Source organism: Bactrocera latifrons, unplaced genomic scaffold (genome assembly GCF_001853355.1).
Source record: "Bactrocera latifrons isolate USDA-ARS-PBARC rearing strain unplaced genomic scaffold, ASM185335v1 scaffold_115, whole genome shotgun sequence".
In the NCBI taxonomy this organism is placed as follows: Eukaryota; Metazoa; Arthropoda; class Insecta; order Diptera; family Tephritidae; genus Bactrocera; species Bactrocera latifrons.
Window position 1 is genome coordinate 421,540 of NW_017534575.1, and position 11,431 is coordinate 432,970.

The following is an 11,431-nucleotide window of genomic DNA, read 5'->3' on the forward strand; positions in this document are numbered from 1 at the left end:
ACCTAGTAAGTTCTTCGATATATACACATATATTTAACTTTACTTTTATTTGAAAATTAGATGCTTTTATATATTCTAGATTTCATTTACCACTTACTTTTTATTTACTCCAATATTTACATAAAAAATCAGAACACGTTCAAATAATAATTTAATAATCTAGGTTAGCTTGAGTCAGCCAGTCAAAACGATCATAATTAATGTACTGAAGGTGTTAAAAACTCGTTTTAACAGTTCATAAATGTAATTAACACAATTAGAATACACTGCGACGCACAAATGTCAGGCAAAAAAGTCATGTCAACGCAGCAAAGTGTCAACAAAGCGTCAAAGAAGTGAAATACCACAAGCGAAGTGTGTCAACAGTTTTGAACCAAAATGACAACGAGTATATTTCAACTGAATTTTTTGGTTGAAAAATAAAAAAAAGCTCTTTATTTCGTGAAAAATGAAAGCTACACAATCAAACGGAGTTTCATACTTTGGTATGTGTGTGACTTGGAACGCGTGCCCATTTTGTGTTTTGTTCCTTTTAAATGGTGCACCGTTAGTTTGTCTGCAGAAGTGAGGTAAAAATGTCTATTGCTGGTGTTTTTTTTTATTTCTGCCTGTATCTGAACGGTGTTAGGTCGTTTTTGTTTTTAACACGCGTTGACACGCGCGCAAATGTTTTGAGATAAGAGTGAGTATGAATCTAACATGCAACCATTTTGGCTAGTTCCAATTTAAATTTAATTAATTTATTTTAGTTCGAATTATCTATAAGATACCATTATAGGGTAATACGAGTATTTGACAATATTTTTGCTGTTACAATGTCCACTTCTCTGAGAACACCTATATTTTCTGCCTTCTTGGCGGCTAATATCAATCCTAGCAGCTTCGCCAGGTTCATTGAAAGTGTTCAAGTGAAAGTACTGTGAGCAAAAAATAGACTCGTTTATTTTTAATTTCACATGAAAACCCATTCGTCGGAATACTTTTTTTCTGTGCCAAATGTCACATCAAAATAAATATTTGCGTTTAATATGCGCTTGTCTTTCTGAAATAAGAAAGTGCATTCGGCGATTTTTACGATATGTGAAATTATTCAACAAAGAAGTTCCTTTAAATATTGTATGCGGACTAAAATTTCAGGTGTCGAAACGTTCAGAATGTTGGAGAAGGACTTCGGCGATAACTGTTTGTTGCGAGTAAGTGTTTTTGATTGCTAAAATTATTCAAAGAGCGTCAAGAATTCGTTGCGAACCACGTTCTGGACGGAAGTCAACATCAACTGATGATCAACACGTCAATAAAGTAAAGGAATTAGTGTTTGGGAATCGACGATTAGCAGTCAAAAATCTTACTGGCATCGTTTGAATATCAGAAGGATCAGTGAAACAAATATTCAAAGATCATTTGGATCTTACAAAAGTGAAAGCACGATTGGTTCCAAAATTTCTAAATTTTTGCGAAAAAAAACGTCGCATTAAAGTCTGCGGAACAATGCTTTGCGACTACAAGGATGTCATGAAACGTATTATTACTGACGATGAGTCTTGGATCTTTGATTACGACTTAGAAACGGAGGATCAATGAGCCGTAGCCAAAAGAACCACGTCAAAGCAGGTCGAAAGCAAAATTATATTGACAGTTTTCTTCGATTATCGATGTATGGTGCACTCCGAATTTGTTCCGAGCGGAATAACTGTCAATAAAAAATACTATTTAAGTGTTATGCGTCGTTTACGCGAAGCTATTCGTAAAAAAATTTCGGAATTATGGGCAGACAACTCTTGGTTTTTGCACCACGATAATGCTCCGTCGCATCCTGCATTGATGCTTCGTGATCTTTTTGCCAAATTTTCAACCAATATCGAGTCGCAATTACCGAATTCGCCTGCTTTAGCTAAGTGTTACTTCTGGCTATTCAGTAAACTCAAATTGTTTCGAGGATTGAAAAAAAAAACGATGGCACAAGTGTATTGGGGTCAGAAAGCGTTTTTTTTGAGATCCACGTATACTTTGAAGAATAAACTAAGATTTTTAAAATTATGATCAAAGTCTTACTGTTTTTGTTCATAGTAGTATGAATATTTTTATTACTACGAGCATATTGTCATAATTTTATATTAATTATTTATGTCTTTAAAAAGCCTTCATTAGTTTTTTGTTGTACTTGTCCATGAGATTGGATGCCCTAGAAAACATTTCGTGGTCAGTAGCAACCGTTATTTGTACTCCAATTAACAACTTCTTTTCTACACATTTCCTCTTTTGGGTGGTGATGCGCAGCTTGAGTCTCAGCCAACAATAAAGCTCGTCAGCTTGCTAAGCTATCATTACTGTTATTACTTATAATTTTTACTCACTGCAGTACTAAATATGTTTATAGTTTTTTTACCCGTGTGCACTCATATGTTTGCATATATTAACTCCCGCAGGGCAATTGTGTACCATAATTTGTGCAACGGTTGGTTATCTGTGCACCTAACAATTAAACGATTTAATTAACACATTCACTTTTACTTTTATTTCCACTCTTAAGAGTGTTTGCCGCTTAGTTAATTATTCATACTTGTACAATATGAGCGTACAAAAACAATATATTGTAGACAGAGTAAAAATTTCCTATAAAATCCGAATTTAGAATTGAAAATTTCACTTTTTTATTTATTGTTTCAGAATAAGCAGAAATCAAGCGCGGATGGTAAGAGCAGCTCAGCCGAAAAATCGTCAAAATCAGGCAGTGCCAACGGTGTAAACAATGGTAAGAGCAATAACAACAACAACAATAATAATACTACTCGAGAGAACAACAATGTTTGCGGTAAACACATATCGAATGGCAAAACAAATTGGAATGCAAAGGTGAGTCTCTTCTCAATTATTTTATTGATGCGGTTGTTCGGTAAATTTGAGATAAGGAAAATATCTCTAGAATTACTATTGTGTGATATTGCAATCGATAAGTTCGTTCGAAGTAAAAAATGTTCTCATAGATAACATATTCGGTAAGAGTGCACCCAAGGGGTTTGGACAGGTAGTTTTTTTTTTTACTATTAAAAATTTTAAATAAGCTTAAGGGGTTACATGAGTTTCTTCGGGTAAAAACAGCCTTCTTTTAAATTTTTTTCTCATATAAAAAATTAAATATTTTATTCGAACATTTTATTGTTACAAACACACACGGCCATTGTGACACCATTTCCGGTAACCTCTCGGAAAAAAGATGCGTTCGCGTTGGCAGGATAACTGCTTACAGGATCATCTAAAATAAAAATAACTTGGAATTTGGACGCTTGACACTTATACTGACTTATATTTTAATATTAGTTTACTAAATATACTATTTTTTCCGGGTGATTGTATAATAATTTACAGTCACAAAGCCCTATAAATATTACTTAGATTAGTTTAGATGAAAGTTGAGGAATGCACTGCAACCAGTGATTCCTTCTTTTATCACATCACTTCATATAACCTTACTGTATTAAGAAGGCTTAGTAAAGAGTCTGAAATGATGGATGTCAAATGTTCTCTTATTGTATTCATTTTCAATAGCTTGACGGGGAGTCTGGTCGTTGGGAGCAATCAAATATAAAACTTTACTCGCTAGCTTAGTTTGTCTCAGGAGCATTTTGTTGCTTGAATCTTTTTATTGAATTTTTCCAGAAGCAGCGATTTCTACAAACCATCTCCTGATTTCGTAGCACCTCCTATAATGTGTATAGGCCCACAGTGACGAAATGCTGTAGCTTTATTGTTTTGTCAGTTAGAATTTCCTTTAGTGCCTTTGTGCACAAATTGGCTGCTAATAATGAGGGTGTTGACTCAAGAGTGGAGTCCTATCAGTTACATTTACTACTTGTGATATTTTGAACTTTTCGAGGTAATGATGTCTCTAGCAAAAAGTGCCATCGGAGATTTTTCTCAATGACCATCTATTTCTTTGTGTTTATGATCCTGTTCTGATGGCACTAAGGCTAAGAGCCTGGCCTCTTACCATCATTTTGTACTTCTGTCATTTCGTCAGATTTGGTAGAAGTTCGTTTACAATAGAATTTCCTCAGAATTGCTCTTTCATCTCTAGCATATATACCAGGTTGTTCAATAAGTTTCGTCGTTTGATAAGGAAAGCACAATTGTATGATTTATAACACACTTACTAAAATCTGTGGATGCCATCCCTGAAGTGAGAATCCGGAAGGTCTGCAAAATACGCTTCAACATCCGTTATGCTTGCGACGCATGCATTTTTTGAGTTCTGGAAATAAATGGAAGTCACTGGGGGCCAAATCTGGTGAATATGGTGGATGCTCCAACAATTCGAACTTTAATTTATGGATTTTCGCCATTGTCAAAATGCATTGTGCATTGTGTTGATGAAAAAGGAATTTTTTCTTCTGCAAACCGAGTCTTTTTTCACGAAATTTTTCCTTCAACTGGCCCAAAAGGTTGCAATAATATTCAGAATCAGTTGTTTTACCATTTGGCAAGTAATCCACAAATAAACATCCCCTCGCATCCTAAAAAACTGATGCCATAATCTTCTTTATCAATTTTTGGATACAAACGCGTTTCGAAGTCTAACCACCAGGTTCACACCATTCTTTAGCCTCTTGTTTAGATTCAGAATAACGGTGATATAGCCATAGTGATAAATCGCCGCACAAAAGACAGTTTATCCTTTGTTGCTGAGTATGTCCCATTCGAATGTTTTGACTTCTTAATTTAAACGCGCAAACATGCGATTTAATATCAGTCTTAGCTATAATGTTATGCTTTTCCCAAAACTAAAAATCTTTTTCTAACTGTTTTTTTTTCTATAATGCATATCAACATGTTTTAGCTACATTATGTAAATGTAAAAAATCATAAATTCCAATTTGACTAACAATTACATAGTCGCGTGGTGCCACGCTCTGACATAAAAAACAAGGAATGCTTACGATTACATCTGTAAAGTAATTTTTTGACCGTCTTAACTGCACGTCTTCAGCACACTGACTTTTATGACATTAACACAATTAATATTTCTATTACGCTTATCTTCCCGCTTTATTTCGTTTTCTACTGCTAGAAATAGCGTACATACGCACATAGAAGTAGAGAGAGAAAAGTAGAAAAGTTTTCCTTATTGACGATCACGTAATTGAGATCAGCGCTTCTGCTTTATAAAGCGTTTTTAGAGCAAAAATATGATGTACGTATAGTAAAAGTACACAAGTCCAAATGCACTACTGTACTTATATTAGGGTGAGCACTTTGATTGGTTGGTTGAAAAGAGAGGGCCATCATTGTGGTCCCGGGTGGTAACGAAGTTATGTCCTATCCAGCAAGCCTGTGGATTTGGTAAAATTCTTGATTTTTCCACCCTAGCTGCCTAGTAGTATTCCTTAAGTTGAAGTGTTGGGAACCGTTTAATATATTCCATCTCTCCGTATGTTCTGCATTCCGCCCAATTCACTTTTCCTATTTTGTGAAGAAGTGGTTTTAAAAGTAGGTAGTAGAGGTGTGAGCACCAATATTACTAAGTTCCATTTGGCCTAAGAGTATAAGCTTTTTAGTTTGTAAACCATCAAGACTACTCCAAAGTAACTTTGGGTATGCCCACAAATGCTAGTATAACAAGGCCTCAGGTGTTTTTTCACTAGAATTTCCTATAGTGTCTCTATACCATTGAGGGTTTAGATTTGTAGGTCAAGAGTGGAGTCTTCCCAGTTGCTTTTCCTACTTTTGATATTTCGAACCTTTTTTCAAAGAATCTATATTTTCTTATTAATGCCGTCTCTGGTAAAAAGTGTCTGGGTATATTTTCCGTGACCGTCTTTTGGGTCCATTGCCTTAAAGGAACTAAATGATCTTGGGCAGCTGAGGGAAATTGTGTTTCCAGCTGCCTCAGAGCTGGCCAACTCGTCTGCTTTTTAATTTGTTTCCATTTGTATATGACTTAGTATCTAGATGTTTTAACTGGGTTATCTACTGAGAGTCTAGTTATTGCTAGCTTGCATAACCTAGCGCAATCGTTTACTATACTATTAAAAAGAGGTCTCAACTATTACAGAACTTTGGATCTGTATTTTAAACTATTTCCTCTAAAGAATGTGGTTAGCTCGACTAATATACTTTATTTAACAATGATAAAATTTAGACAAAAAGAAAAATATATTGTCATTAATACAAATCTCTATAATCGTCTTCAAAAAAGGCTCCTGAGCCAAAACTAGCTCGTCAATTGTTAATCCAATTTTTCATACATTTGTTTAAGCTTCGGCTAAGTTGGCCTTTGGTGTCTTAAGAAGAAATTTTGACTTCTTCGGTTTCGGCTCATTTTTTTACTGCTGCCAAACACACTGGGAAATTTTTTTCTTTTGATTTCACGTAGAGTTACAGTAACCCCTTGTGGGTTTCTTCAGGTAAAAACAGCTCTTTTCCATCCATTTTTTCCTCAAATAAAAAAGGAAATATTTTATTAAAATTTTTATTATTACTAACATACACAATTAACAAAGAAATTTTGCAAAAATATTTTTTAAACTCGGCCATTGCGACGCCATTTCCGGGTACCCCTCGGAAAACACATGCTTCCGCGTTGGCAGGATAACTCCTTACCGGATTATCTAAATTGAAAAAAATACGTGTTTTAGTTAAAAATTAGAAAAGAAGAACTTAAAATTAGATTTTTGGCAGATATCTTTATAAAAAATGAAAATTTCACGATATTTTTTTTCAAATAGTTTTAATCGAAGAAAAATTCTTCGTCCAAAGAATTATATCTCAAAGACCTGTGTAAAAATTAAATGAAGATCGGTTGAGTAGTTGTCGAGAAATCTTACCAACCAACTTCAAAAACACAGTTTCATAGCTAGCCTCGAGCTCATAAGTTCTCCAGGCTGTATCTCCTGGGACCTGGGTCTGAGTCAAATTTGATCAGATTTTATAAATAATTTTTGTTTTAACCTAAATAAGAACTTTTTTAAACATGCAAAGATAAGTAAACGAAGCGCAAAAAATATACTACATGAGAAAATTTTAATTGAGAGTTTCAGCTATATAAGGAATACTTTGAGGGAAGCTCTGACTTCAAGACTCGTTTTCAAAGGTTTTATGACGATTTTACTTATTGTTTTAAAATTATTAACTACTTCAAATTTGATCACTCCATTACTATTTTTTGTTTGAATTTCTTTAATGCTTAAGTAAAATTAAATTATCTATCATCAGTGTCTCATCCCAAATATATAAAAATTCTATATAAAATGTCACACCCTAATGTAGTACTGTGTAATTAAGTATTCGCACTAACGAAGCAGTTTTTTTCAATTTTTTATTTTGCGCTCATTTGTCGAAATTGCGATCTATGAACCATGCAAACTGACATGGTCAATAAAATATAAATTGTATTGTGCCACAGGCATCTACATATCAAATAAACATACGGTTTTTGCACATTATGAGCAGTAGGAAGAATGGACATTGAAAAAGAAATAGAAATATGAGCTGCCGTTGTTTATGCAGCAGTCGAATAGATGAAGGAAAGAAAGTCGGCTGAATAGTTATGAAAACCAGCGTTGAAGAGAAGAGAGAAGAAAGACCCCAGTGACGTTTACGCTTGCGCAATGAGGAAGAAAAAACTCGACAATAATAAACACAAAAGAAAAGCGAATCGTCTTACGCATCAGAAGACGGCAATTTGTTGTTGCCGGTCAAGCAGAGCTACAAGTAATGGCAGAAAGTCATATTGCGCATTATGTTGCATGCAACATTTGTGCATTTACTATGGCATATGACCAGCTAAAAGTATATGTACATGTGGCAGCGTAGTCGTTTGTCCATACATGTGTACTAATAAGTACATACATATGTACATGTCCAACTGCATTGTGTGCTCATAGATATATAGTATACAGTCATATGCCACAAAGTAGATTTAATTAACCGTTTTGTTCGCTAACAAAGTCGTATATTTAGTAGAGGGAAAGTAGGCTTTTGTAAAGATCTGTCGATTCGTACGTATGTTATGTTTATCTCTTTGTGTTGAATCTCTCAGGTTTTCCGCGCTTTTCGCATTAAATTGTACTTTCCACTGATTGACCGGCTCTTGAAGTTAAAATTAGGCCACTGTTGGGTGCATTAGATCCATTAGAGGTTACTGAATTTCAATACAGTCAAATTTTTATATTTCCTCGAAACTTCAGCCGAAAGTCGTCAAATTTTGGTGAAACATTATAGTGAATGTGCCAAAAGTGGTAATTTGAAAGCTACATTGTGAACTCCCAAAAAAGTTTGAAGATGAAGGAATTGGAAGCACTACTCCATGAAGATTGCTGCCAATTACAAGAAGAGCTGGGTAAAATTTCGTGAAGATCGGTTGAGTAGTCTCCAGAAATCTTGCCAACCGACTTCAAAAGCACAGTTTCGAGAAAAATGCGTTAAAAGGCAGCGCACTTAGCCTCAAGCTTATATCTCCAAAACTTTTACTCGGATCAACTTGAAAATTTAAGACAATATTCTTGTGGTATTGTAGAATTTTATAAGACAATAACAGTTGTGAAACCCGTAAATCCATGTAACCCCTTAAATAATAAGTATTTACTGATCCAAAACTTTATAGCCAATAGAAACGTTTCAACTTCATCTCCCTCTCAGGTCAGGAACCACTGATATTTAAGATCTCCCACAACAAAAAGTCAACATTACTGGTCCAGGAAACATGTCATTTCTTACTTGTTCTAATACTATTTTAACTTTTTCAGTTTTCGAACACTTTACCTAATAGTTATCTATAATCACACAGTCAACGTTTTGAGCTGAATTGCATAGTTTAATTTGTAATTATTTATTTTGGATTTAATGACCAAAAATTTCTATTTGGCCGAATCCGATTTGAATGTACCCATGAAAATTAGTATTCTTTCTTTTATGTCGAAACAATTACTTTACTCTTTTACTTAGGTTTCCTTTCTTGATTTGATTATTAAAACCTTTTGTCCAGTGTCTCATAGCATATGCTTAGTAAATTTTGTACCCCACTCCCAATAAATCTTAATAGAAAACAGTCATAGGAATGTTATCACTCGACCTAATTTGTTACACACTGTTATTCTATATTTATATACATATGTATACATTTCGAAATTCCATTTAATATCAAATACCCGGCGCCACTTTAAGGTCGAAGATTAAAAAGAATTAAAAAAAGTTATAACAATTTAATTATAGCACAGCGCGCATAAAATGTTTATTAAATTATGAAGGAAATGAAATCAGCTGGTAATCTTTATGTAACCTAGTTTAGCAACTACACTTGAGATTTCTTAATAACACTTCTAAGTAAGAATTAAGACAACTAAGTAATCAGGCAATCAGCAGACAGCAACTTTAACCACATACAAGACATTACTTCGCAACTCGTAACTATAATATTTATGTTCATATTCATATATGTATGTATATATCTTTACGTAAGTTGTATGGTACATAACATGCAACCACAACCTGAAACTCACGAACAAACCACACACAGCTTCCGCATTCGAGCCGCAGCTTGCGAACAAGAAGCCTTTCACGCAAACTACAACAAATACCTTTCCCCACTGCTGCTTCAACTTCTTGTTAAGACAACTACTGCTAGAAACTCAGTTGCCGGTACTGTGCGAAATTGCTAGCGTTTAGTGCCACGCCAACTCGGCAATGCTTTTGTTTTTGTTGCAGCTGCCCTAGTCATGATTACTGCGACTGCATTGTTCTTTGATTGCCCGACTCTCTGTGTCGTGGAGTGATGATGAATTGGTACTGACCGGTTTCAATTACCGCCGGTAACATTGGCTTCAGAACAGATTCTAGGTTGATATTACTTTGCCAACCTTGTTATACGAATTGTTTTTATTTATTATACTTTCGGATCTTATTATTTATTTATATTTATTATGCTTCGGTCTATACTAGTTATAATAACTAATGGAGATAGATATAGATTTATAATTTATATAAAAATAAGATACAAAATGGTAGTTTGGTACAAAGCATCAAAGCTTAAGGCTTCTAAAAACTGAACTTGGTCCCAGCTTCTAATAGGTTGTACATATGTATGTCAGTGTGAATCAACCAAACTTGCAGAGCACAACATTTTCTAGCATATCCTCACGTCATGTGAAATGTTATTCACAACCACAGATGGCACGACACGGTTGAGTGGGAATCGTAGTAAACATTGAATAATGTGTACTACCCACCTTTAGTTGAAATCTTATATCTCCGGAACTACTCGACCAATTTCATATTCAATTTCACCCAAATCTGGTGCAAAAAATTCCATAAATTAAGCACCAAAGAAAATATCGGCATAAAACCCTGTACAAATAATACCTTCGCGTCTCCATCTCGCTTCTAAAAATGGACCAATTACTATTATAACTCTTCGAACCGCTATATACCGAATAGTGAGTCATTGACTGACTTTTTAGCGAAAAAATCGGTCATCATCGGTCAAATATATGTGTTAATGCAATCTTAATCCTTGCTTACTCGTTTTATAATATATTTGCGAACACCTGTAATTGTCGCTTCGACTTTGTTCTTTTCAAATTGTGGGGATATAAAATTATCGGTTACAACCGCTTATTTCTATTTTATTTGCGTACTCAAATCATGAAATTAAATTTTCATTATTGATGTTGTTAGTTAAAGTTCCATTAACCGAAGTGGCTTGTGGTTTTAAAATTTGAAATCCCTGTTTTCGAGAAGAGATCGTTTCATCTCACAAACAATCGGGGCTATATTTTCAACCATACATAATGAGGCAGTCGAGGTTTTTATGTTTCCTATTTGCAAATGTTTATTCTTAATGAAATCGTGTGGGGTTTCGGAAATTGAGATTTCATTTAAAAGGGTGATGAGCTTGACTCATTCGGGCAAACATATAACTTTATTATAAGGACACTTTTCAAGTATTATTAAAATAATATAAATCCTATCTAATTTCACAATAGACAGTATCTGCACTTATTCTGCTGCCTTTTAAGAAAGTCCCATGAAATTGAATAGTAAAACACAACATTTGATAACTAGAACATGCATTTAGTGACACTATAAAGCAAGGAAACATTAGAGAATATTAAGAAAATTTGTAAAGCTTTTGCAAGGTTATGCTAATCAGATGACTCAATATTCGTAAATGACTTAATAGTGGTTCGAGTGATCAAGTCAAGCAGTGCGGCAAGTCACCAGAACTTAGTCCAGTGGCTGACGCAGCGCTCCAGTGGCGCAATTGGTTAGCGCACGGTACTTATAATCAGTAACTTGTGTGTTGAGGTTGAGCAATGCCGGGGTTGTGAGTTCGAGCCTCACCTGGAGCAGCACTGGTAAATATTTTAGAAAAATTTTTACACAATAAAAATTCTTTGAACATCTTAAAAGTATGTTACGAAGGAAATTTTCAAGGAAA

The 11,431-nt window shown here is 34.5% G+C and overlaps 1 protein-coding gene and 1 non-coding gene across 5 annotated transcripts in view; both read left to right on the forward strand.

The window, feature by feature from the left end:
• The window catches only part of LOC108976441, an 89,766-nt gene that overhangs the window by 56,305 nt on the left and 22,030 nt on the right, over positions 1 to 11,431 (forward strand). For all 4 annotated transcript variants that reach the window (XM_018945573.1, XM_018945548.1, XM_018945559.1 and 1 more), the window contains one exon: positions 2,668 to 2,853. In XM_018945573.1, the coding sequence (XP_018801118.1) occupies positions 2,668 to 2,853 (186 nt within the window). The remainder of the gene's footprint in view (positions 1 to 2,667; positions 2,854 to 11,431) is intronic.
• On the forward strand, positions 11,240 to 11,342 carry Trnai-uau. Its single transcript has 2 exons — positions 11,240 to 11,277; positions 11,307 to 11,342. It is a non-coding gene; the product is annotated as a tRNA-Ile (tRNA).